The 27,388-nt window shown below is 38.6% G+C and overlaps 2 protein-coding genes across 6 annotated transcripts in view; one reads left to right on the forward strand and one right to left on the reverse strand.

Moving 5' to 3' along the window:
* The window catches only part of CC2D1A (coiled-coil and C2 domain containing 1A), a 62,322-nt gene extending 60,345 nt beyond the window's left edge, over nt 1-1,977 (forward strand). For both annotated transcript variants that reach the window (XM_039368346.1, XM_039368347.1), the window contains exon 30: nt 198-1,977. In XM_039368346.1, the coding sequence (XP_039224280.1) occupies nt 198-218 (21 nt within the window). In that variant the 3' untranslated portion in view covers nt 219-1,977. The remainder of the gene's footprint in view (nt 1-197) is intronic.
* On the reverse strand, nt 1,929-27,378 carry PODNL1 (podocan like 1). 4 transcript variants are annotated; one of them, XM_039368358.1, is made up of 11 exons: nt 27,051-27,378; nt 13,075-13,332; nt 12,810-12,903; nt 12,103-12,167; nt 8,983-9,092; nt 7,546-7,702; nt 6,346-6,461; nt 5,540-6,197; nt 4,988-5,136; nt 4,552-4,720; nt 1,929-3,118 (listed from the first exon to the last, which is right to left on the reverse strand). In XM_039368358.1, exons 1-10 carry the CDS (start codon nt 27,051-27,053, stop codon nt 4,570-4,572), a joined length of 1,761 nt encoding a protein of 586 aa, XP_039224292.1. In that variant the 5' UTR covers nt 27,054-27,378; the 3' UTR covers nt 1,929-3,118; nt 4,552-4,569. The 4 variants fall into 4 exon arrangements, with proteins under 4 accessions (XP_039224292.1, XP_039224290.1, XP_039224288.1 ...); XM_039368356.1 differs by lacking the exon at nt 27,051-27,378 and adding an exon at nt 15,084-16,758; XM_039368354.1 differs by lacking the exon at nt 27,051-27,378 and adding an exon at nt 15,003-15,194.
* Nucleotides 27,379-27,388: the final 10 nt, after the last annotated feature.

Raw genomic sequence — 27,388 nt, forward strand, 5'->3', positions numbered from 1 at the left:
AAGGGGGGAAAAACGGCGGACTGCGTTGTTTGGCGACCCCCGTGAAATGGTCGTTCGACCCCAAATGGGGTCCCGACCCACAGGTTGAGAACCGCTGCACTAGACCAAACTGGTTCTTATGAATGCCATAGATGGATTACTTATACTTTTGTCTTTTCTTGGAAACATTGATGTACCTGCATGTTTTTGTCTTTCAGCTGCAAAAGTTTCGGAAATGAAGCTAAAGCATTTAAATTATCTATCCAAGCAACAATGCTTTCAAGCATGGTCTTTTCACTGTTACAGGGAAAGGGTAGTGGAAAGACAGAAATGCATAGGCTGTATGCTGATGGATCAATTGTGCCACAAGTTGGTTCTTGATTAATTGACTTTGCAGAAAACTCTATGTTTCATCATAAGTACATTATAACCCCAATGACCTGAAGAGAGACAATCCTTTTTACAGGTGCCTTATAGCTACGTCCACCACTCCTTCTTTTGCACTAAGCATTTTGCACATGCCACTTGAGTTGTTTTTTTTTTAAAACCCTTCTCAGTGGTCAAGGAGACTCTTGTGTGTGAAATCTTATATGCCCATGCCTGTGGGATTTGTTTTTAAATCTACCTTAGTAGCTGAGTTAGAAGTCCCATTCACCTGGTATGTTTTTTCCACTGACCAGGGTATTTAACCATTTTAGAGATAACAATTGCAGTGATGGAAAGATTCCAGAACATCCCAAATTAACTGAGTTAAATTAACATCCCAAATTAACTGAGTGGACTTAATTTGGAATTTGGCACTTTCAGTACGTTTAACAGTTATTCCAGGGATGTCCATATAGTCTGCATTCATTTCCTAGTTTCCCTTATAGCTACATCCACCACTCTGCTCTCTTTTGCACCAAGCACTTAGCACATTCTGTTTGAGCTTTGGTTTTCTGAACTTTATTGGTGCATACCAACAGCTGAATAATTCACTTTTGACTCAGCTAATCACTTTTCAGTGGTTTTCAGTGATCAAAGAGATCTAGTTCAGATTCCTCGTGTGCAGGCTTGCATGCCATTATATCTGCCTTGTATGCCAGTTGAAGGTCCTGCATATGTGGTATTCTTCTCTACTGAGAGCTAACTAGTCTGCTCCTTAAACAATCTGTAATGTGGAGACATATGTAGCCACAAGACTTATACTTTTTGACACTTTCTCGTTGTTTTTAACTTGTCTTGGAGGGACCAAGAGACGAAGCATCTATGAGACTGCTAAATTAGATGGTTCCTTTTTTTTTAAATGTATAGAGAGTAGCAGAGCAGTCTTTCTTCTAGGGAAGGAATAACTGTTCAGTTCTGGTGTACAAACAGCTTACGGAACTCATTCATGGTACTCTTATGCAGGTTAGATTCTCATAATATATGTAATTGTATTATTTCTGTTGAGTGGAAAATGGTATCTGATAACCCCTGCTTCCTGATACATTATAGAGAGAGACTGCGTCACTTAGCTCCTTTTTCCCTACACAAAGACAGGAGAGGCTACTGAAACCTGTTGGGCTGCTTTTTTTCTATAATCCATTTTGGCAGATGGAAATCTTTCCTAGTTCTTTTTTCTGTAAGATTGAGTATAAGAAATTAACTCAGGATTGTTGATGCTGCTCAGGATGAAATGAGGAAATGAACTGTAGGTTATATCCAGGTGGTCTTCCTTGCCTCTGCCTACATACCTTTTAAAATCTAATTTTAGTTTATTGTAAAGATAATAAAAGGAAAACAAATGTATTATATACATTTTCACAATCTCATTTTTATAAAAGTGCCTGTCTCTGAAATTATTGTTCAGCCAGAGTCTTTCAGAATTAATGTTAAAAGCAAAGGCTGCAAATCTGTTTTGGCTTTATTTTATGTATAGGATGACATAAATATATAATATTTTTAAGGGAGGAAGGGGAGAAACTGTGTTCAAAACAAAAACTCTTTAATGTACCAGTAATAAATTCTCCAAACCGCCTTTTAATCTGGATTCTGTTTAAGTGTCTACTCAACAGTAAAATGTCATTTTCATGGAATCTTCCATCTATTTTATAACTTTAATTTCTTTTTTTCCCAGCCATCTCTGAATAAAAACAGTTTAATCTGCTAAGCTAACACAAGTTTAGCTTATGAAGTCATTTGATATTAAAATAACTTGGTTTCTATGGCTTCATCCTTGACACAGGGATGATATCTTTGATCTCAAATACAAGCCTTATGACAAGGGTTCTCAACCTTGGCAACTTTAAGACTTGTGGTCTTCAACTCCCAGAATTCTTCAGCCAGCACTGGCTGAGGAATTCTGGGAGTTGAAGTCCACAAGTCTTAAAAGTTGCCAAGGTTGAGAACCCCTGCCTTATGACTTTAATCCTGTTATGATGGACCCTCAGTTGGAACATAGAATAATAGGGTTGGAAAGGACTTGGAGCTCTTCTGGTTCAACTTTCTGCTCACATAGGAAATCCTATACCATTCTGGACAAATGGCAGTCCAGTCTCTTCTTGAAAACCTCCAATGATGGAGCACCCATGACTTCTGGAGGCAAGTTCTCTCTAAAGGCAAGTTTTTTTTTAATGTTGCCTCAAGTCTATTCAGACAGTCATAAATGTGGGAGATCAAAATGCTGGTTAGTAATTCTGTGTGATGCTAGCTATCATTTCTGTCATCTCATTTACAAATGGGATTTGACACATGGGGAAGAAAACCTTGGCATTTGCAACTTTCTAGTTCATTGCAACAGCTGGGCTGTTAGATTGGAAATACATATGAGAAGTGATGCAGAAGAAGGAACTGTGGGGAAAATGCTCCACTGAATATTTTATGTCCTAGCCAATATTGCAAGTAAGTGCAGGAGGATGCACTAACTTCTTCTGGGTATGACTGTCACTGTAGTTCCAGGAAAGCTTAGCCAAGCCAAATGTAGATCCATTGGCAATCAGCATTCCAGTTTTGCTCCGAAGAAAAGCAGTTCGCTTGCACTGGCTTTGTTGTATTTGGCTGACAGAAACTGGGAGAATAAACACTGTACAACAAAACCCCCTCCAGATGTTAGCAGGTTGGTTAGATTCATCAAAAGACCTAAAGAAGTAGAGTAGTGCAGAGAATTCCAGATGGTAATCTGCAGAAGAAAGAGATACAATCAGCTGGACTTGATGTCCAGAAAGTTTGGCTGTATTTATACTTGTAATATGGGATCTTCTGCACGTGCAGAAGCAGCACTGACAGCAATACTACACAATTAGGTTGAACTGCATTGTTAATTGGGAAAAGGCTAGGGTGAGAAGGGAAAACTCAAGGCGATAAAAATTGCCAATCAAACCTTCTTGGATAATGAGATCTTCATCCAAGGACCAATCCAAGCGGGATTATCTACCCCATTTATATAGAATCTGGTATCATTTTAGTGCTGGGTGAAAACATTAAAAAATTCACTGCAGCTTCTCTGGATGTCCAGTTTGCTGCACTGTGTAAATGTTTATAAAACACTGGATTTACACATACACAGTTTTTGGGAAACTGTATTAAAAAGCAATGTACAAATGATTAAGTCAACCACCCATCATCTATTTGCAATTAGGTTGTATCAAATTGCAGGTGGCATTTACATCATACTATTCCTACATGAAAGCCAGCTTGGTATAATCTAGAAACCAGGAGGCCCTGAGTTCTAGTTCACCTTAAGCACAAAACTAACTGGGTTACCTAGGAAGGCGGCAATGGCAAACACTTTCGAAATCTTGTCAAGAAAACAGCAGGGATTTGTCCAGGCAATCAACTGGGATTCAACACTGACTTGAAGGCACTCTTCCCCCTGTCATTTTTTATATATATATAGGTAGTCCTTAACTTATGACCGTAAGTTGTCATTAATTTATGACCTTGTTTGCAGCTATCATTAGCAAATGCCAGGATCATTAAGCAAATGTGGCAGTCATTAAATAAAATCATTTTATCCAATGGGCTTTATGTGTGTACTTTCCAGTGCTTTACTGTCAAAACCAGCAAGAATTGTAGTGCTATAAATACAAGCCAGCTGCCAAGCATCCCAAATGCAATCATGTCATCAGGAGGAGGTACAATTGTCAGAACTCTGGAAGCAAACCGTAAGTAAGTTTTTGTGAGTCCCTCATAACTTTGCAGGGTCACTAAGTGGCTAGTTGTTAAGGAAGGATTGCCTGTACACATTTCCTTTAAGGCAACTACCATAGTAGGGAACAGCACCAATTTTACTTGTACTTGCTGAGCGATGAAAATGAAAGCTACTTTGTATGTTCACATGAATCTCACTCAACTTTGTAGTCCAACTTTCAAGCATACATTCATTGCCTCACAGATGATTTTCTATACTTTTCCCCCCCTGCCAACTCTTGCATTATTCAGCTCTTCTACACCTGAAAATGTATAAGGAATCTGTTATCAGTGAATATATTTTATTAATGTTTTTATATAATTAAATCACTTATCAGAAATTTCTGATTCTGCTAGAGCTGAACAATATATAGGGTGAATGTAAACTTATAAGTTAGGTTCACGGAAAGCTCTAAATCTAACCTCTTCCAGGCTTCCTTCCTAGGTGCCCATCTGAGTCTGGGCCTGGTGTCCAGCTTGCAGGAGAGAGGTGCTGATAGGCTCTGGGTTGCCTGCCAGGTCTACTACTTCTAAGAATTTCAGGTCTGCAAATGCCTCTTCCGACACATTGGCTGCCAATAATCGATTGGATCTACAAAACAAGGAGGGCAGAGTAATGTCACAAGAACTGGAGCCTGTCCTTTTTGGTTCTTCAAAGATTTTTGGAATTTCCTTTCCAAAGGAGGCTATTTACATTTAAAATACAGACCATTTGTTTTAAAGATGAAGAGCAACACATATTTACAAACCTAAACTCACAATTCCATAATTTATGAGCTGTAAGCATATAATGTTCAGACTACAGTAGTTTTAGGTATTCATTCTTCTATAAAAGGCAGTTAGTTGATCTTTCGTTTACCTGAGAGAGATGACCCGTATGTTGGGTGTTGTCAGGAAAGTCTCAGCCATAATGAGAATAATTCGGTTGTGTTGCAAGTATAGATATTCCAGTGATTCTGGAAGGTCTGGTGGAACGTATGACAACTCATTAAAACTCAGATCCAGGAGCTGAAAAAGAAAAACCCACTAAATATTGGGTTTGGGTGTCATTTACTATGGCAATAATTGAAGATAAGCTATCCTCCATAAAACTAGCTAATCTGTAATTTCTGCAAACTTTCATAATGCAGTTTGTAAAGCAGCTTTTCCTTTCATCTGTCCTGAACCCATAATAATGCAAATTTACTAGATGACAGGAAGTTACTTATTTGCAAATTCAAATTTAATTTTGCATGTAGGTATCTACATTTGTTTCAACTTGATTTTGGATGTCAATTCTTAATATGCTTTACTTACACACAGGAGTTTATTCTGAAAAGCTCTACCATACTGCCGTCCTAAAATGACATTTTTTAGCCACAAGAATATATGTTGCGCAGTCAACCTCCCTCCCTGTTCCTTCTTGCCTCACCTTGAGCCCATGCAGCTCATGCCAAGTGCCTGGAGAAATACTGCTGATCTTCAGCCGGTTGTGTGCCAGGTGCAGCTCTTTAAGCATGGTGAGGTTAACTAACCGTTCTGGAGAAAGAGCATTGAGCTGGTTCTTCTGAAGGTTGAGGACTTGAAGACTGTTGGGCAGCCCAGCCGGGAGCAGCGTGAGTCTATTGCCAGAGATGTCCAGAGTTTCTAGGAGCCTAAGCTTACGGAAGGCCAGGCGATGGATGTGGGCACTATAAAGCCGGTTGTAACTGAGATTGAGCTCAGTTAAAGCATACGTGGCCGCAAAGTCATTCAAACCAATGCGTGCAATCTGGTTGTGCAGTAGCATCAAGGATCGGACACGCCGCGGAAGTCCAGGTGGGATTCCATCTAGCTGATTATTGTACAAATGGAGTGTATGCAGGGAGCGCAGGTGGGCAAAGGCCTCTGGGTGCATCCCTGAAGCTGTCAAAGCATTGCTTTGCAATAGAAGATACTGCAGGCCTCGCACACGGCTAAGACGCTCAGGCGGTAGTCCTTTCAAGTGGTTTCGGCCCAAATGTAGTATTACTATGTTGGCAGGAAGACCAGCAGGCACCTCTGTCAAGTTGTTGTTGGAAAGATCCAGATATTCGAGTCTCTTCAGCTTGCTATAGAGATATAGGATGCCTGATAAAAAGCCTAGAAAGTCTTCCAATGGCCCCTACTGCAGCAAGTTGTCTACTCAACATCCAGAAGCCCTGATTTCAAATTATAGTGCTCTTTGCCACAGCCAATTTCACTTTTTACCATTCTTACCTGAAGGTGGAATGGGCCAGGCCTTCACTGGATAGATTATTGTTCTGCAGGTAAAGCTCCCGGAGGTGCCCCTGGCTGTTCAAGGCCCCTTTAGGGATACGAGAAATGTGATTATTCTGCAAAAGGAAGCCTTGTGGTCAAGGAAATGCCCCACTCTCATTCCCCCAACAATCTAGAATGGGGCTATAGATGAGAATGGCCCAAAAGCTCTCATGGTATTGTTCTCATGCAGAAGCAGAATAAATAGGAAATGAACATCCATAGCTGGATTGTGGTAACTAATCACAAATCTGGCATTTTCCTCAGAATCTCCTTGGCTTTTCAGGCAGTTTATATTAGAGAAATCAATTTTAACCTATTTCCAGGACTGATTCCGGCTGCACAGAGCCCATATTCTTGAATATATTGGTTCATAATTTAAACTTAGAGAACATGGAAGAATGCACCTGTTTTTCATGCCCATTTTCCTATGATCAAGTAATACAGTTTATCTAGTATAGGTAGAAAGAGTACAGGTAGTCTTCGATTTACAACCACAATTGAGCCCCAAATTTCTATTGCTAAGTGAGACATTTGTTAAGTGAATTTTGCCCCATTTTATGACTTTTTGCCTCATTTGTTAAGTGAATCACTGAAGTTGTTAAGTTGGCTTCCCCATTGACTTTGCTTGTCAGAAGGTTGCAAAAGGTGATCACGTGATCCCGGGACCTGCAACCGTCATAAGTATGAGTCAGTTGCCAAGCATCTGAATTTTGATCATGTAATCATGTGGGGATGCCGCAATGATCATAAGTGTGAAAAATGGTATTCTGAAGTGATAACATTTCAAGAGCAGTTTCCATGATTCTGTAGGTTTCATACATTAGCCCATAACAGTGTTTCCTAAAAAGAATTAGCTCTGATTGTCAGTTAACATTTATATTTAACACAGGAGACAAGATCTGACAAGGAATTTGCAATATACAAAAGATTGTGATCATATGTGTTATGCCACTTTCGGGCACTTTCCAACCCGTTCCAGGTGCTCCACTTTGGAGAATGGGCTGGGCTTGTAGAATTGAGAAACAATTGAAAAACTGGGTTTAACACAACAGATTGCATCCTTTCTGCTAATGGCACTCTCTCTTACAGTTTCCAGTTCATATTGTTCCAGCCAACCTTTTTTTTCCTACCCTGACAGGATAGGAGATAGCTACAGACCTGCAAATGGAGGCGAACAACACCACAGGGCAAATTTTGGGGCACATAGGTGAGCCGATTGTTGGAAAGGATCAGGGTACTGACAGCATCCGAGCCATTGAAAGCATCAAAGGACAGACCAGTGTTGTTCAAGTAATTGTTGTGCAGATAAACAGACCTGAATGGAGAAAAAAAATGCAAAGAGCACATTAAAATTGGCCTAGACCAGTGATGGCGAAACTTTTAGAGACCGAATGCCCAAAACCCACCTCGCCCCGCCCCGTCCCCGCATCTCCTGCCTGCAGGGCCACCCACCACCTCTACGGCCTGCCACAACAGATCGCCATGGCGGCCCAACAGCATCATGGCAGCCACGCCCTCTGTCTGTGCCCCGCAGCATCAGCTGTACGCAATGGGGCACGAGGATGGAGTCTTGTGCCCGCTGTCCGGCTGCCATGTCCTTGGCTGCACTGCTCTGCACAGGCCGCGCTCGGGGCAACTCTCCTTCAGGGGGGCTGCTGGTGAGGAGGGGGCCATGGGGGGTGGCAGAGTTGGGATGATGGTGTGCATGCCCACGGGGAGGGCTCTGAGTGCCGCCTCTGGCACCCGTGCCATAGGTTCGCCACCACTGGCCTAGACCAATATCAGAGTCCTAGAGATATGTTGGCACTAAAATATCTTGATGGGATAAAAATAAAAGATAGGACTTGTAGGGCATATTCTCCTCCTCTGAATACAGGTAGTTCTCAACTTACAACAGTTCGTTTAATGATTGTTCAAAGTTAAAACGGCACTGAAAAAGTGACTTATGACCACTTTTCACATGACTGTTGCAGCATCCCCATGGCCATGTGATCAAAATTCAGATGCAACTGACTCATATTTATGACGGTTGCAGTATCCTGGGTCATGGGATCGCCTTTTGTGACCTTCTGACAAGCAAAGTCAATGAGGAAGCCAGATTCACTTAACAACACGTTACTAACTTAACAAGGGCAGTGATTCACTTAACAAATGCAGCAAGAAAGATTGTAAAATGGGGCAAAATTCACTTAACAAATGTCTCACTTAGCAACAGAAATTTTGGGCTCAATTGTGGTTATAAGTCGAGGACTACCTTTATTCCACTTTCCCAACAAGCAATAATGGCCAGTGAAGAGCCCAGGGACTACATACAACCCTTACCCTATTTGTCCTTTTCTCTGCCATGCCTACAGGGCTTCTCTGTGTGCCTCTCTCTGATGAAGAATTTCAGGCTTCCCTGCTTAGTAATTCAGGTCAGGCCTTTTGCTGCTATCTGAACAGAGGCTGTGATTTCCATTGGCATTATTCCCCCCACCCCCACCCCATGCCCCAGGGTGCCACTCTTGTTATGTAGTTTTACAGGGAGTTGGCCAGCACCTTGTAGTGCTGGCTTTACTTTTAACAAAATGTGGGGATTTTTTTTCTTAGCTTTACCTGAGACCAGGCTTATGCCCAAAGGTGAGTGGAAAGACCCAGGTCAGGTGGTTGGCAGCAAGGTCCACAATGCGTAGTGTGTGAGGTAGGTACTGTGGTGCCACAGATAGCTGGAAAAGAAATGTGGAGATAGGTACTCATTTTATGCATACAGTTGGAACACGGAAAATGGGAAACATGAACCAGGAAAAATCCAAAATGGTCAAAATAGAAATAAGGCACACTAAAATGAATGCTTAATAATATGAACTTAGATGGATTGAGATCATGGAAGCATGATTTAGGACATGAAAGCATATGAAAGAATCAAGTAGCCACAATATTCAAAAAGGACTTAAGTATACATAACAATGCAGAAACTAAGTTAAATGTGGTTTAATGAAGAGAATGCTTTATCACTAACTCCTGCTTCAAGCAACATAAATGCAACAACAACACCAACCATATGGAGAAATGGAGAAATATAATCCAGCCTAGGTTCAGGTTGTGCCTGAGTAATAAACTATTGGTGTTAATATATGGGTTAGACTTTGAACATTAATTCCCTAGATATACCAAATTTTAACTGATGGACAAATTAAGTGAAAGAGACTCTAAAGTGCTAAGAGAGATCACTGAGTAAGCGAACGGTGGAAATTAACAGGTGTCTGTCAAGGCAGTTAAAGGAAGATTCACTAACAAATTTTCATTTAAATCAAAAGTCAAGTACTCAAGTAAAATAGGATTCTAAAAACAGAAAATGAAATAAAAACATTTTTACTGGTAATACTCTAAGAAGAAGAAAAATGAAACTGAACAGTATGCAACTGATTTGCAGTGTTTGCCGCAGGTCTTCTTGTCTAGAAATAACTGGAGATTAATTTGCAGCACAGTGGAAGCAACCTTAGTATGAAAATAAAGAGAGAAGAAAGGGCAGAAGACAATAGTATCAATCAGAAGGAAAAGGATTAGATGTCTAGAAATCTAATTATTGGAGCTTTTGAAGATAAAACAGGTTCTGAATAAACTTTTCCTTCAAATGATGGAGAAAGCACTAGTTGTTCTTGACTTGCTGTTAACCAATAGGTAAGGCTCAAGTAAGAAAAAAAAAAGAGAAATTTAAACTGAGCATACTCAAATACATATCTTGGACTTCAAAAAAGCAAATGTTAATAAACTCAAAACAAATATAAGCTGGAGAAACTACTTAAGAATGGTAGGAGTTCCTAAAGAAGGAAGAATCACTTATTTTGTGAGATGGGTGGCTACATCAATTGAATAAATACCAAAAGCACAAGTGCAAATAATTCCAATAATGTGGAAAACTAGTTAGTCTTCAAAAAAGAGAGAAAAACACCAGATAGCTAATACTTACAGTAAGAAGGATAATGGAGAAAGCAAAAGAATATAAGAGCAAGATTTGCCTTTTTTTAATTGATGACAAGCCTTTGATTATATATCATAAACATGAAATATATTAAAGATGCCAAAACATCTAATTACTTTTTTGAGAAACCTTTACAATGAATAAGCTCTTATTGTACTTTAAGAATGCTGAATTCTATTTAGCTTCCTTCGGTTTGTATTTTTATTCTATTTTTTATAAAGAGCTTTTAGGGTGTTACCACTGTTCTACTGTATATCTTCTTGTATACTGGCTGTAAATAAAATAACGAAGAATTATTGCAGGAAATGAATTCAATCATGAGGTTACCCTCAGTGGTGTTAGATGGGAAGTACAGTAGGATTCCATGCAAGCCTATTCTTACCAAATCTTAACAAAAATGAGAGTGAAGCTACTTTTCTACTCACAATTCAGAACCCTATTATTCCTTAATAGAGTTGCTGAGTTTCTATTTGCCAGAGTTTCTGCAAGAAGGCATTAAAAGTCCTAATCTTGGACTGATAACATCATGATTTATGTTTTTGTTTTTATTTTCTTTATTCCTAAATTATCATTCATGCAGTTTTAGTGCATTTCATTGAAATCTCATTTTTTGGTTTTCAGATCCTAATTTTCTAGGTTTTATATTAATTTTCCACTGTCTTTGTTGTATTTGGTTATTGCTTCTGAATTTGGATAGGGCTTTTTTAATTTTATTTTATCCTTGGATTTGAGAGGTAAAGCTAATATTCTACTATAGAGCATGCCAAAGCATTTATGGGATAGTTAACCTGGCTGTAATCCCTTGCTTGGGATATGAGTTTGGAGAGAAGACTATTATTGAAGGGCTAGGAAAAAAGATTGAGCAAATAGTCTGAAAATTAAAGATAATTTGATGCGATCTTCTACAACAGGGATATCAAACTGCCGGCCCATGGGCCAGATGCGTCATGGCAAAACCGCGCCCATCCCATTGCTGGCAATGGGAAAAAAGTCACAATACGTTGCGACATGTCAGATGACATTGCGAGTTTGACACCCCTGTTCTACAAGAGTATTTTTTCTGAATTGATTCAGCAATTTGAAAATCTAAATAAATCTAAAAAATCCAATTCAAATTTAGAAATCTAAATAGGAAGGAAGGTGTTCCATTTTAGCATAAATCATGTCTATTCTTAATTTTGTTTTGTTTTGTTTTTTTGATCAGCCAAGGAAGTTATATATTTCTGAAAGAGAAAAAAAACTTGGATCAAGACTGATGCCTGGTGGCTATATAGAGATAACGATAGCAATAATATGGAAGTGGATTGCCACTAACTTCATCTAGGTTTTTTTTTTCTCAATCTAGCCTACAAGCCTGGTATCCCTTGGTGGTCTCCGATCCTAGTACTAACCAAGTCAAACCCTGCTTATTTTTCTAAACCAGCCAGATTAGGCCAGGTGAGGTAAAGTAATGGTCATAGATGGTGATCATGGTCCAGTGGTCCAGCGGTCTACCCTGAGTTCTTTGGAGGAAAAGTGGGCAAAAAATATAATAAAAATATATCATAAATGATTCCTTCTTTTAAACAATCCTAGTTCTTATACATTAACCATTTGATTTTTATATAGAAATCTCAGAGCCTAATTTTTTCATCTTGTGGTTCCTTAATTTAGCATTTCCTATCTTCTTTGCTGATGGTTGTGTTTTTCTTTGTTTGTGCAAGTAAAAACCCACATCACTACATTGTATGCCTTATTAATCTAAACATGCTCACCTTGTTATTGGCCAGATAGATGTACTGAAGTGACTGCAGTGGCTCAAAGGCTTCATCCGGAAGACCTATAAAATGGCACAGACTAGAATAAGATCTATATTTGGGATCCTGCCTAAGTTGCTGTGTCAGTTAGATTTCTTACCCCATGCAAGACCTCCCAGTATCCACTCATCTACTTGGTATTCATCTCTCGCTACCCACTCATACCATGCTCAAAAAGTAAAAAAGACTGGTTTGCAGTCTCCTGCTGATTCAGTCAGCTTTGACTGGGACTAGCTGCTATTTATCAGTCCTTCCACACAGAGCACCCCCCCCCCACACACACACACTCCTGCAAAATATATTTGAGTTCTATCTTGCCTTTTATATAAGCTAAAGCAGCATATTGTATGTAGCATTCCCTCCTGTTTTTTCCCTTAACCACCCTGTAAGATGAGGTTAGACTGAGAGGGAGTGACTGGCCCACAGTCACCCAATGAACTTCCGTGGTTGAGGGTAGACTGGCCTTATTCTAATCAGTTCATCGTTTTAACCCTCTGTTCAATAGAAGAAAAGGAAGCTATACTTTACATTTGAAAGAGCTCTTCCACCCACCAAGCCATCTACACTTAAAGAGAATTTAAGATTAAAGGATTAACTACTGTTTGTGTACATTAAACGGACGGACCTCCTGAAACACCTGGGAATACCAGGGCATACTTGCTTACCATCAGAGGTGACCAGATTGTCATGGAGATTGAGGGTTCGTAGGTTGATCAGACGGGATAATTCATGGTAGGGTAGCTCTTGCAATTGGTTATTCTACAGAATGAAGATCAGCACTGTATAACAAGGGTAGCAAGGCATCCATACCACCAGGGTGTTTCCTTTCTCTGAACACCTGAGAAACACCTGAGTTTTCTGATAACTATTTATTTTACCCCACAGAGCAAAGCTCATTGTCTGCCCCAATATGTATCAAGGTAACATCACCTGCAATGAAAGATGCTGGATGTCTGTAGAGATATTGCTGGGGAAAATGTGCAAGTCAAGGCCACCACAATCCACTGTCTCCTCTGTTGGGCAGGTGCACTGAGCTGGACAACCAGACACATTCTGGGCAGGATCCCCACGGGGCTGGGATGTTGACAGTGACAGGTCGTCATCTTCATCCTCCTCCTCCTCATAGTTTTTCAGCAGAAAGCTATAAGGTATACTTGCCAGGAGTAGTAACAGATGACCACTGCACAGCTGCTGGGGCAGAAGAGGGGGCTAATCAATGGTGCTCTGTATAATATTATAACATGCTTTTCTTTCAATGCTTCTCCTGTCTGAGTAGGCCAGGAAACACCCCTCCCCTCTCTCCTCCCAAATCTGTCCCTTTGGGAATGTAGACAGAGGTCCTACATAGTACTGAATGCCTTACTAATTGAAATTGGGTTTTTGTTTCTCCCACGGGATATTAAGTAAATGATTTTTTTTAAATAGAGGCTGACAAAAATATCACATGCAGGATAGGAAAAACAGAGGCTTGCACTAAATGTTTGGGTAAAGTTCATGCACACATGGAACAGTATCAAAAGTGTTGGGAATGAGCTTATGCAAGATTTTCATTAACGTGGCATGGAAAAAGGCCTTATTGACTAATTATTGGGGAAGGGGGAGCAAAATCCCACACAAGAGACCTTACAAGGATGAATGTCAAGCAAACATTAAAGGCCAAGTGCAACAGAGAAATCATCTAGACTAGAGTATTACATTTGTAAATGTGTAAATGAGAGAGAGAGGGAGAGAGAAGAAAGTATGTTGATGTTCCAGCGGCTTCAATGACAGGTGCCACAATGCAGTGGACAAATATTGGGGGGGGGACTGTATAATCTTGTTGAAAGCAAGAACCAATCAACATTACTCACTTAGACACTGCTTTCCTGAGCAAAAGTAATCCAAGATAGCATTTTTGGTCCTAGCTCCTAAGTGTCTGCTTTCTGTTTCTTTTGGGGGGGGGGGGAGAGGAGGAATTCTTCCACTGCCTTTTAACATCCTTATGACAGTTTCAATTTTCATAGGCAGAGTTTCTTCCATAGGGTGTTATAGAAATAGAATTAAATAAATTATAAATATACAAAAGAAAATGTTCCAAATAGCTGTAGAATTTCTGCCTGATATACAGCAGCTGTTCGATAATAAGAAGAACTGCAAAGAATTTTCATACTAGTCAGAGAGATTCCCTGTTTTCTTGCTACATTAACAAATCGCACCTAAACGCTTGACACTCCTTAATTCGAAACAATCTATTTCCCGATGTAACAATTTCGAATATCGATTCCCACTTTATCAGTCGGCATGGGTGATAGAAAACGGGAAATCCTTTACAGTACTTTAAACTTCGAACAAAAATTATTATAAAATGTAACCCATACAATTTAAAAGAGCCTAATCGCACTTCTGAGCTGTCACGCAAGGGAGGTAACACATCTGAATTAAGGATCCTAATTAACCGCATCTCCGCCCTCCCATTCAAGCACCTGTGACCTGTCTGCCGACCTCCTTCCTCCTCCTCCTCCTCCTCCTCCTCCAGTTCAGATCCAGACGGGTGCAGCGGAGCGCACACCGCGCAGGCCCCCGCTACGGCTCCGGTCATTGCGGTCCAAAGCCCGCTCCGCCCCTGCAGGCGTCTCTGTCGTGCAGCTGCCGGGCGCCTGGCTCCCGGGCACCACGCGGTAAGAAACCTCCCGGGCCACGTTCACGCTTGCTCACCATCGCCCTGTTTGGCCGGAGCCGTCTCTCCTCCGAAGGATGCCACGGATCCCCAATGGGATCTAGACCTGCGCAGGGCGGTACCTCTTCCCCCACCCCGGGCCCTGCGCGATCTCCTTCCTTCTCTTTCCGAAGCCAAGTCGTTTTGCCCACAGGCGGCTTACTGAGGAATCCCGAGAGCGCAGGAAAGAAACCCGCCTCCCTTTTCTTCCCCTAAGGCGCCTACGACCGACGGACCGACGGACCTGCTCCCGCCGTGCAGCTGCCACTTCTGCGGGCGACGGGGAGGGTGAGGGAGAAGAATGCTGTGTTTCTTTCTCTTTGTTTTTCATCCGATCAAAGTCAAGAAGGAGGGGCTGTTATTGCATAACTTTCACTTAGCCAAAGGAGGCTGGGGGACTGCCAGCCAGCCGCAACTCTTCGGGAACCGATCAGCTGCGATTCGCCTGCTGCGCGCCTCGTCTGTTTTTTCTGGTACGGTGGAAAGTTTCTGCTAGGGCCACAAAACCCCCAAGGCATCTCTTTTAACTCTTCCTCTGATAAGTGTGCAGAATGCAGTACACCTTCGTTTTCTCTCTACCATATTTCCCGTGTCAGACCTTGCAGCTTCCTCAAACCAGTAGCAGAAAAAGTTTGTTCTGATCTGAAGTACCATAATGTATCATAATGAATATTCGATTCCTCTTGAGTCCATCCCACCCCATGCTGTCGAAAAAAGAAAGCCTTGCTGAGTTGTCACTCTACAAACTGCCAAAAGGCAGGAAAGCAAGGTAGATTATTTTGTTTTGGGTGAATGGCTTGCCCTCACCTTCCAAGGTATTTTCTGACTTGCTAGTCTAGCCTGTTGTTATTCAGTTGCTCAATCACTTCAAGATCTTATCCTTTGTCTCCCAACCAATGAATAACCACACCCAACCCTGCCTAGTTCCCAATCTCAGACCAGGTCAGCCAGATTACCTGTTAGGACCTGAAAGTCGGAGTTTCAATAGTCATAACTTCTACTGTAAAAATGCTAAGATCAATATCGTAATGAAATTAATAACAGATAAGATGGCAGTTATATTAACATTGCATGCATTTTTGTACTGCTTCTGCTTCCAGAAGCACTTAAAAGTCCTCTGTGGAAGCGCTCCTAAGACCCGACAGCATGAATGTTATCACTCACCCAGATGGCACCAATGTCTGTTTATTTAGCTCTGGAAGAGAAACCACAGAACCCCTACCACTTCTGCCTTGAGACAATAGCTAAAACTGAATTTAATCACAAAATGTCCAATTCTGCTCTCTCCTCTCCAAATGTACACACTTAGGAATACTATAGATCAAACACATGGCACCTTGGTTATATATTTAAGAGCATGCATATCAATAGGGGGAAAAGGATCATCTTCATTGTCCTGAACATAACCCATTCCTTTATGAAATTGTAAGACATTTGGGTATCATTCCAATCTATGAAGTTAAGTCTTCTGAGGCTGGAAACAGACATCTACTATCTTGCCAATTACCTTTTCCTCTCTGAAGCCTAAAATATTATTAGTAATGCCATGCCATAGGGAATCAAATGGTAACCTTCCATTAAACCTTCCATTAACCAAGTTATTGAATAAATGACATTGTCTGGATTCAGACAACTAAACCATTCATATGGTTTGTAATTTAGCAGATTCTATGAACCTAAGCATAGTCATAGATCCAAACTCTGAATCAGAGCCAGATGCCAATGCCTTTCTGAATTTACTCTGGCAATGCTAGTATAGGATCTAATCAATAATGTCACTAAGAATCGAACAGCTGTTATTGGTGGGGGTGGATACTGACTAAATGTTTTGGAATATAGCCTCCACTAAAAGATAACAGGATTGGATTTAGTTACTACTAAAATGGAGAAACCATATTCACAACTCAACTGTAAACTCATACTGGAAAAAAATTATGAAGCTACTGAGGAAATATGTTCCCAAATAAGAGAGAGAACTGCAGAAATAATAAACAGAAATTCTACTGTGAACTTACAAACTGACCTTCAGACTCTATTTGATCATTCTACAGACCAAAAAGCAATAGAAGAGGAATTAATTTACAAACAACCTATGGAGACTTTGGATGATCAAAAAATGATTGTAACTAAACTATCTACAATTGCAAAACTAACAGAAATGGACTTGAAATTACAACCGTTGGAGAATTATGACAACTTTGATAATCAACTACTAATTATAAAATTGGACACGATCGAGTGTTTTATCCAGCAGACAGGAGCCAGGCGTCAAAAACAGAGGATGGGAGGTCTTTTACTGACCCAAATGACATTACAAATAATGGGAGATCTATTTGCTGAAATAGAGGCTTTGTTATTGAAACCTGCTTGGCATAAAAAGAAAGCCAGAATAAGACTAAAAAGAGAAATTTAAAATTATATGTAATGGATTAAAAAGGTTTTGAGAAATATGGATTGATTTAAGGACTAAGTTTTAGAGTTGAAAATTTGTGATTATTAGAATATATATGTTAAACAGAGTAAGAATGTATTTTTTGGAATAATATGTATATTTGTATGAAAATTATTTTGTAATGGAATGAGAATAAGAATATGAAAGAGGTTTTTAGAAATTCGGATTGCTTTAACAACTAATTGAGTGTGTTAAGTTAGTAAGATGATGTTTTGTGTAATAATAGGTATGTTCTTTTTTTTAGACATGATAATTATTTGAATGAGATTTAAATGCTATCTGAAGAAATAAGAGAGATTTGTGATAAAATCAATGATTTATGAGATTATGAATTAGAATATATCTGGATTAGTATTTTAGAAGGGATACCCGAAGTGATAATATATTTATCTAAGATTAAATTGGACTATGGTAACTGTAAATTAATAAAGTTCAAAACAGGATTAGGATTTATAGATATGTAATGTAGAAATGGATTATGCTAAATAGGTTATATTATTTGAGGGAAATAGAGAGGGAACATTTAATGTATTTACTTGAGCTATTACATGATTTTGTTTTTGGATGATTGATCACCTAACCACCACGGTGTGTCTTGAGCATTCTGTTGTAAAAGTTTAAAAACCAATAAAATTTGTTATAAAAAAAAATGTCACCAAGAAGATCAGGCATGTACACTTGCTCATCTTCCGATGTCATACAGGTAGTCCTCATTTTATGACTACAATTGTTGTTAAGGAGACAGTTGTTAAGTAAGTTTTGTCCCATTTTACAATTTTTCTTGCCACAGCTGTTAAGTGAATCACTGTAGCTGTTAAGTTAGGAACATGGTTGTTGTGTGAATTTGGCTTCCCAAATTTGCTTGTCAGGAGGTGGAAAGGTGATCTTATGATTCTGGGACACTGGATCATAAATATGAACCAATTGCCAAGCATCCAAATTTTGATCACATGACCAGGGGGATGCTGCAACAGTCGTGTGAAAAATGGGCATAAGTCACTATTTTCAATGCCGTTGTAATTTCAAATGATGACTAAATGAATGGTTGTAAGTCAAGGACTACCTATATGCTGACTCTGTAAATCGCTTAGAGAGAGCTATAAAGCCCGGTGAAGTGGTATATAAGTCTAAGTGCTGTTGCTATTTATTTCTTTGTGTATTTGATTTCCTGTGCCACACAATTATCCTGTAAGTTTTATGTCAGATACTAATTTAATACCAGTACTGGCAATATGCAAAATCAGTACTTTAATATTTCAAGACAGTTTGCAACTGACCTCAAGGTGACTAGACTCAAGTAAGACATCAAGGGCATATTTCCACATCAAAGAAGGGAGTACAAAATTAACATGTTCAGCTCTTATCTGTAATTTGAGCAAAGACAAAGGATTCTTTTTTTTAACCATCCAGTACAACAGTTTATTTTATACCCAGTGATAACTTTTTACTTTTGGTGACAGCATATACTTATAAATTAGCGGCATAGCCCTGGGACTCTGCATGGGTCCACAACATGCCAACATCTTCATAGCTGACCTAGAAAAACATTTCAACAGTGAGGACAATTAACCAGTGGAACAGCTTGCCCTCAGAAATCGTGGGCGCTCCATCACTGGAGGTTTTTAAGAAAAGATTGGACAGTCACTTGTCTGAAATGGTATATAGGATCTCTTGCTCGAGCAGGGGGCTGGACTAGAAGATCTCCAAGGTCCCTTCCAGCTTCTATTCTATTCTATTCTATTCTATTCTATTCTATTCTATTCTATTCTATTCTATTCACCTTTCTGATTAAATTTTCATAATTTGGACCCACAGAAAACACTTTCCATTGAATTTCATCAAGATCTCAACCTTAACTTCAATGAATCTATAGAACAGGTCTTGATGTTACAGTAAAACTACACAATGGACATATAAACAGCATATTATACAGAAAACCTATAGAAATGCTATCAGGCTTCTTCTAATCTTTGGCTATCATATATTAACATGGTTTTCCTCTTGTAAGAGAAAGACAATCTGGTACAGTGGTTAAGGGTGCAGTCTGGAAACAGCGAAACTGTGAGTTCTAGCCCTGCCTTAAGCACAAAACCAGCTGGGTGATCTTGGGCCAGTCATTCTCTCTCAGCCCCAAGAAGCAGGCAATGGCAAACCACTTCTGAAATCTTCCCAAGAAAACTACATGAAATTGTCCAAGAATCAACACTGACTTGAAGGCACCCCTTTCTTGCAATGCTTCAAGAGATAATTCTCATTTTTAAAATTTCATTTCCTTTTTATTTCAATATCTGCAACAGATACATCTTCCTAAGTAATGTTTAATGTAGGCGCAACTATCTCAAGATAACATTAACTACATCTGATGAATACAATATAAAACTTTATGCCACAATAAATACATTAATCAATAAAAGACAAAAATATTCCTAATGTATATTCTATGACATTAAGAGACCAGTAACTAAAAACAGGATGTTGAGTAGACATTTCTCTTTCTTTCTCTCAAAACACTAGAGTGCACAATCACTCAGCAAAATTGATGGGTGGTTGATTCAAGACAGACAAAACAAACTCCTTTTTTTACACAATGTACAATTAACAGTGTTTGAATTGCTCCCTTAAAATGTGGTAACAGCCACAAGCTATTTAAAATAGAACTACACATGTTTGTGGACTAAAAGTCAATACTAGCTATGGTTGCTTAAAAGGAATGTCCATATTTAGAGGAAGCCTACCACCAAATACTGGCTATTGGGGAATAAGCAGGAGTGAGCTTTTGCACTAGTGTGTTTGTGGACCTTGTACTCTGCAGTGGCACCTGCCTAGCTACTATTAAAATAAGAGAGCTGGATTAAAAGGTCACTAATCTTAATAGGTTCTTTTCTGGAAGAAAGTTGTACCATGTTGTTTCTTCCATTCTCTGTAGATCCATCAGAGAAGTAGCAGGATTAAAAACACCAAGTTCTCCTAGCAAATTAAATATTGCACCTTAGACATATTTGTGATATAAGGCTAAGCAATTGCAATTTTACTGAAAGCATTCCCAGCCTTTGTCTCTGAAGACTTGCATGTCCTGAAGGTGTCAGGCAATTCATCTTTGGGAAGTAATGAATTATGTAAAGAGACAGTCTGTAAATAAGAGCAGGTGGTTTTGGTTTTTCTGTTGTCGTGCACATTTATACAATATTTGATGCCAAATATTCCCAAAGATGTTGGAACCATCATTTATCATTTCCTGAAAATTACGTATGAGATTAGAAAATAAGGAGGTTTAATCTGACCCACAGCTAAGTTTCAGAAGCTCTGTGCTCAGAGCTCAGCCCCCAAAATATAAATTTGATGTGAACATATTTACATTGCAGTGCTCAGCTGTGTTACTCCCCAAACAGTACATTAAAACAACACATCATGTGATCTGTTAGACCTTATGTATGCATAGCATGCATACAGACATCAATGCAGGAGCAAGTAGTAACATCAATAGAATTCAGCTGCTACTGAAAAGCTAAATAATGTTGAATTTGGTTGGTTCTTGGATGGAAAAACAAAAGTACATATTGAAAGTGAGCAATGACAACCCATTTCCTTATTATTGTGAAGAAAACCACACTGATGTCTCCAGTTAGTCACCAGGAGTCAAATTTGACTTGAGGAAAGTTTTATTTAAAAGAGAAATACTGACCATGAGGACAACTAACTAGAGGAATAGCTTGCATTTCCCATGAATCTGTTATGAAGTTCAATCTAAAAAGAGAAATCTTCTGTATTGAGAAAAAGATCTAGCTGAAAAAGTTTAACTGGAACCATGAAAATTTATTCTAGGAGTAAGTCACATCAAAAAAGGAGAAATCTGATAAATATGCATTGGATTGCACAATAAATAGGCCAATTAACTCTGTTCTCCCAAATGGCCAAATTCTATATCACATGGGGTGCTATTAAGAACTTTCAGCTTTATAAATGTTAAATGAAACAAATATGGTGTGGTTTCCAGAAACTAGCCATATCTGCCTGTTTTAGCAAACCCAATAAAATGCCATGTGATATTTCAAACATTTAACACTTCTATATATTTTAACATACTCTGTTTTTCTGGATTGTGTATAAATTAGATTAATCCAAATTACCAGGTTGGAGAAATACCAAAAATGTTACAGGATTAAATTTAATTTGACAGAAAGGGGACTGAATTTTCTAAAGACTGCCAAGCAGTAACATCTGACTAGCTGGCTTGAAAGTTCTATTCATAATTTCTTTTCCTGGTTTGGCTTAACTAATGGACATATAAACACCCAGTTGTTGTTGTTCAATATTTTGCTCTTGGTTCTTGGTTCTTCCATTACACCCTTTCCTGTTTGCCAGCATATTCTGCACTATAACAGAACATGAGATATAAGTACAATTATGATTCCATCAATGGTTATGCTGATATCAATAATATTGAAACATATTTTCCAATATTCTAGGAAGGAAGGAAGGAAGGAAGGAAGGAAGGAAGGAAGGAAGGAAGGAAGGAAGGAAGGAAGGAAGGAAGGAATTCAAAGTAAAGATTGGATTAAATACAAAATTTACACACAAATCAAGGTAAACTGAAGGAGCATGGAGATTTTGATGGAAATAAATGTGTGCAAATGGACATTGTTGTGAGAACCTCAAACAAAAATGAAGCTGCATTCAATCACCATGTTAAGTCAAAGTGCTTATTTGTTACTGTATGCGATAATGGTCTAGAAGGGAAATCAGAATCACAAGTGGAAATATAAATTAGATTTTTCCACACAAGAGACACAAAAAACAAACTACTCAAAGCAATGTTTTGTGAGATTGGTAGCTATACAAATTTACTTAATACTTAATAGAAGATTGACAGAATTAGTATGTCTGAACATATCCACATTTAACATTTAAGTTGCTCCAGTCCTATACTCATGCTAGTTTGATTCTAAACCAACTCAATCTGGTCTAGATTAAGATACTGTGGCAACAGTTTACAAGGTATTCTGTTTAAACTGCAGTTTATCATTTCCTCTCATTGGATACTTCCACACCTGCTCTATGGATGACATTTTCATTGTCTGCCCAAAATATAAATCATCTGTTGGTTTCTAAAACGGCTTGGAAGATCTGATTCTTCTCCCAAGTACTGGACAAGGATGTTATGTGAGCCCTTTTTAAATGGCTTTAATGTGGGTTATCTATGTCAATGTGTTTTAGTGATTTCTGCTGGGTTTTGTTTGTTTGCTGCTTTTAACCCTCTGTTTATTAACCAAAGCCACATGCCAGGAGAAAAACCATCTAATTTGAAATAATAAATACACTGCTCTGCTCTCTTCCCAAATTTCCTTAGAATCAATGACCAGTTATTTTCGTTTTTCGATATATATATATTTACACACACACACACACACACACACACACACACACACACAGTTAAATTGAATTTTTACATTTATAAAGTATTGAAATGCAATAATAGGCCACCCAACCAAACAGAGGAAATAGATGAACTTTTTGCTAGTCAGCTAACTAAGGTATGTAGGAAGCACATCACAATAGTAATGGGGGACTTTAACTACCTTGACATCAACTGGGAGACAAACTCTGCAGCAAGTGACAAACCTAGCAGAGAACTTTGTCTCCCAAAAAGTAGAGAAGGGAACTAGGGGATTAGCCATTTTGGATCTAATTCTCACTAATAGAGATGAAATGATAGAAGGTGTTGAAGCCACAGGAACCTTGGAAGTGATCATGCAATATTGGAATTCAACATTATGGAAGCACAAGCAATAGAACACAGTCAAACTAGAGTCTTGGACTTCAAGAGAGCTAATTTCTCAAGAAGCTTGGGAAATTTTGAAAAGTGAGATAATAAAAGCCCAGTCTAGCACAATACCAACGAAGAGGAAAAATAACAGCTCTCAAAAGAAACCAGAATGGCTGCATAAAGAACTCTCTGATAAATTGAAAGATAAAAAGGACAAATATAGAAAGTGGAAATAGGGACATATAACTAAGTCAGAATATCAGCAAATAGCCCGAGCCTGCAAAGATGAAGTGAGGAAAGCTAAGGCTCAAAATGAACTAAGGCTTGTGACTAAAGTCAAAAATAACAAAACAAGCTTCTTTCAACGTGTAAAAAACAAGAAAAAAGTGAAGGAAATGATTGGTCCATTAGTGGGTGAAAGTGGCAAGAAGGTGACAAGCAACAGGGAGAAAGCAGAACTATTTAACTCGTTTTTCGCATCTGTCTTTACACAAAGGGAAAAAACAGATCAACCTATCAAAAATAGTGCCATAAAAAACAGAATAGAAACACAAGTTAAGATAGGCACGAAAATGGTAAGTGTAGTCAGTCTGTGCATGTTCTTGCAGCAGCTTACCAGGTGATTCACTATTTCTTCAGCTTCTTTGCATACGGTAAGTGGCACTTACTGTCTGTTGCTGTCTTCTCAATTCTGGCTTTGTATGCATTTGTCCTTAAGGCTTGGTCTTGTGCATCCACAGTTACTTCCTCAGTCTCTTTCTTCAACTTTCCTGCTCTTAGCCATTGCCAGGTCTTGTTATTATCTGCTTTCTCAGCTATTTTTTAATGCACTGGCCATGTAGTGCTTTGTCTTCCCATGCCTCTATTCTGTTCTTCATTTGGTCTTTCTTGTAGGACAGTTTGGTCTCTCCAGTAGTCAGTATGCCTTCCTGATATACAAACTTCAGTGCATCTGCATCATTGTCCTTCAGATATTCTTTTCCAAAGCCATTTTTTCTTCTTCAACCATCTGATGTACTTGCAACATTCCATGCCTACTTATTTGCCTTGATAGGTAGAGTCAGTCAGTGTCACTGATGAAGGGTGTGATTCATTGTCATTATTTTTCTGGTCCTCCTATCCATTGCTTTTGGTTTTGCTTGAGTCCAGTCCACTATTCCAGCTGTGTATCTAATGACTGGAATTGCCCAGATGTTGATTGCCTTGATGGTATTTCCTCCACTGAGTTTGGACATTAAGATCTTTTTCACTCTCTTGATGTATTCACTCTAATCTTTTTCTTGACTTAAGTGTGCTTGATGTTGTCAGCTTGAAAGATACCTACGTATTTATAGTAGTCACCCTTATCCAGACTCTTAATGTTATTTTCGTGGGGCATCTTGATTCCTTCAGTTTTCACTATTTTTCCTAGTGGCACATTTGTCCAAGTCAAACTCCATTGCAATATCTTGGCTATATATATGGACAGTGTTGAGCAGCAATTCAGCTTCAGATCATCCATGTAAAAGAGATGGGATAGTCTGGCAGATGTTTTTGATGTTTGATAGCCATGTCTTGAGTTACTCAGTATTGTTGACAGAGGAAACAGTGCAATAACAAATAGTAATGGTGATAATGAATCTCCTTGAAATATTCCTCTCTTGATATTAACCTCTCCTAGTCTCTCACCATTGATCTGCAACTGTGTCTTCCATTGTGCCATCGATCTTTTCACAAAATTTCTGATGTTTCTACTGACTCCTGTTATTTCTAGGCACTTGATTATCCAGTCATGTGGCAAGAGTTGAATGCCTTTTTGTAGTCAATCCATGCCACATTCAGGTTGGTCTTCCTTTTCTTGCAGTTTTCCAAGATCATTTTGTCTATTATGAGTTGATCATCTTCTTCTTCTTCTTTCTTCTTCTTTCTTCTTCTTCTTCTTCTTCTTCTTCTTCTTCTTCTTCTCTTCTTCTTCTTCTTCTTCTTCTTCTTCTTCTTCTTCTTCTTCTTCTTCTTCTTCTTCTTCTTCTTCTTCTTCTTCTTCTCCTCCTTCTCCTTCTTCATAATAATAACATGCAGCTAAAAAACTATTTCCAGCATGCACACTAATATTTCTATACCTTCACTTACCAATGCTACAGAAATAATAGAGCAATTAAGGTCTTTGGTTAGCATGTAGAAGTTTCCTGGTTTGAAATCCAGTGAGAATTTCTTTTTTCCTTAATGATAGCTTTTCTTTGCTCAAGTAGGTAGTTTCCCCCATTCTGTTTTTAAAAAATAAATCTTGAATTTTATCATTTTACCTCTTTTTCAATAATCTCACATAGAAGAGTTTTATATTAGCTCCCAAATATCCCAAACAAAACTATGAACTTTCTGTGAACTATGAGTAGAACTCTCCCTGCTCAAAATGGTAAAATCAACATTAAAAGAAAAATGGGGGGGGAGGGGAGGAGGGACTACCAATCTATGCTAAGTGCAAATCTTAATCATTGTGAATTATAGTAGCCTGATAACAAGTTATGGTATATAGCCTTTTTGAATGTGTGATAAGCATTGGATTAGTTGAAGGAGTAATATAGTACTTTTCAAAATCAATCAATGCACTCTTGAATGTAGCCTGCAGCTAATAAAAGTGTTGTAGTCCCAAACAAACAAAAACACTTAAGAGAACAAAACAGCGAAAACAGACTTTAGAAATGGAGGAAAAAAGGTGCTCTGAAGTTGTTTTGAAGATGATGAGGGGATTAACAGAGGGTGATATCATCCATTGCTGCCATGGAAAAATGGCTGCCTACCCATTCTGGTAACAGGGTGGCCAGACACTAAGTAAGCCCTAAATAATATCTACAAAATAGGCTTGACTGATAGCAGTAGCCTGTCCCATCTTCATTCAGGTACAGTTTAAATATATATATATATATATATATATATATATATATATATATATATAGTCCTTAATTTGACTGATCATCACTTGATGCCATTGCGAAGTTATCTTTCCCAGTTGAAGGATAACAGGAATTATTGCATCCTTATTATTCCAATTACAGCCTACTATAGCACTTGCTTCTATCCGGAAATAAATTTAATCTGATAATTTTGAGAAAAATAATTTTTAGACTTTAAATGACAACGGGTTGGTCTATGCACCTACCTTTTTTTTTAAAAAAAATGTATTATACATTTTGTATGTCACAAGCATGTTCATCCATCTAGGCCAGTAGACAAATTTCAAATTATGGGTATTTTTACAAAACAATTATCATGGATGTATTGCCCATTAAAATTGCTCTTAGGTCAATGCTGCCATTTACAAAATATCAGCAGACTACTGAAGATGCTGTCTCTCATCAGATTACATAGCACTATCCTGCCAGTTTCCTGATGCGTTTTTTTCTGGGCAAGTGATTTCTAAAACTGGGTTTTACCCCCAGCTAAGTTTATCATAAATACATAGGAATAAATACAGTTCTCTAAACTACACGTAGTCCTTTGAATAAAGTTGCCAACTTCCATTAATTGTAGTTAAACATGTTTTATTTCAAAAAGTTAGATAGGGTAGGTAGCACAATAGGTCTAAAATGTAACAGCGGTGAGTACCAAGTGTGAATTATTTAAACAAGTTTAATACTCATATTCATCAATCTATATGTGCGTTTTTAAGAAAACACAACTATTTAGACTAAGAAGAACTTTCTTCATCCTTTATAATGACCAAGTGGAAGCGTGTGCAGTTTGGGAGAAATAAATATTTGTAACATGAAGAATTACTGTGATTTACCTTGGGCTCTCAGATCAGTACAAAATACACTTAAACAAATAAATGATATAAAATGGGTTAGCTTTAGGAAGTTTGTGCCAGTATTTATAACCCTTGATGTTATGGCATTACAAACAGAAGCAGGTCCATAAAATAAAAGAAAGCAAGTTAAGTCAAGTAACGATTACATAATTCCTTATGAAGACCAGATTAAATAGAAATAATGCAAAGTAAGGAGAATCAAACGGTTTACCATCTGTTTTGCGGAATTTAAGGCCTGCTAAACATCCGGTTCTCTGCAAGAAGGTTAGACTCGCTCTCTGTCATGCATTAAGCTTTTATTGTTTTGTTTAATATGGTCTCAGATGAAACCACAGACGCACATTCTACTACCTCAGAACTCAATAACATCCTGTTTTTTAGTCCAGAGTACACTCTGCTGGGGTCTTTGCTTGACAGGATAGCCAGGTCAAGCCATGTTACTATGGCAACATAACACTTTCCTTCTCTAGGTTTTTTTCTACCCTGCGTTGCGTCTGAGAACTCAGGAAGGCGTCGCCCATTCGCTTTCCCTTCAGAAACTGAAAGGCA

This window comes from Crotalus tigris, unplaced genomic scaffold (assembly GCF_016545835.1).
Source record: "Crotalus tigris isolate CLP2741 ecotype Arizona unplaced genomic scaffold, ASM1654583v1 scf7180000020745.601501, whole genome shotgun sequence".
Taxonomy (NCBI): domain Eukaryota; kingdom Metazoa; phylum Chordata; class Lepidosauria; order Squamata; family Viperidae; genus Crotalus; species Crotalus tigris.

What these genes read in the sequence shown, in the direction of transcription:
- PODNL1 (XM_039368354.1), bottom strand. Translation starts at nt 15,170, where the DNA reads ATGAAAAACAAAGAGAAAGAAACACAGCATTCTTCTCCCTCACCCTCC. An exon ending in CAATCTGGTCACCTCTGATG is followed by an intron (nt 12,168 to 12,809) that starts GTAAGCAAGTAT and finishes GCCATTTTATAG; the next exon opens with GTCTTCCGGATGAAGCCTTT. An exon ending in TCTATCTGGCCAATAACAAG is followed by an intron (nt 9,093 to 12,102) that starts GTGAGCATGTTT and finishes TTTCTTTTCCAG; the next exon opens with CTATCTGTGGCACCACAGTA.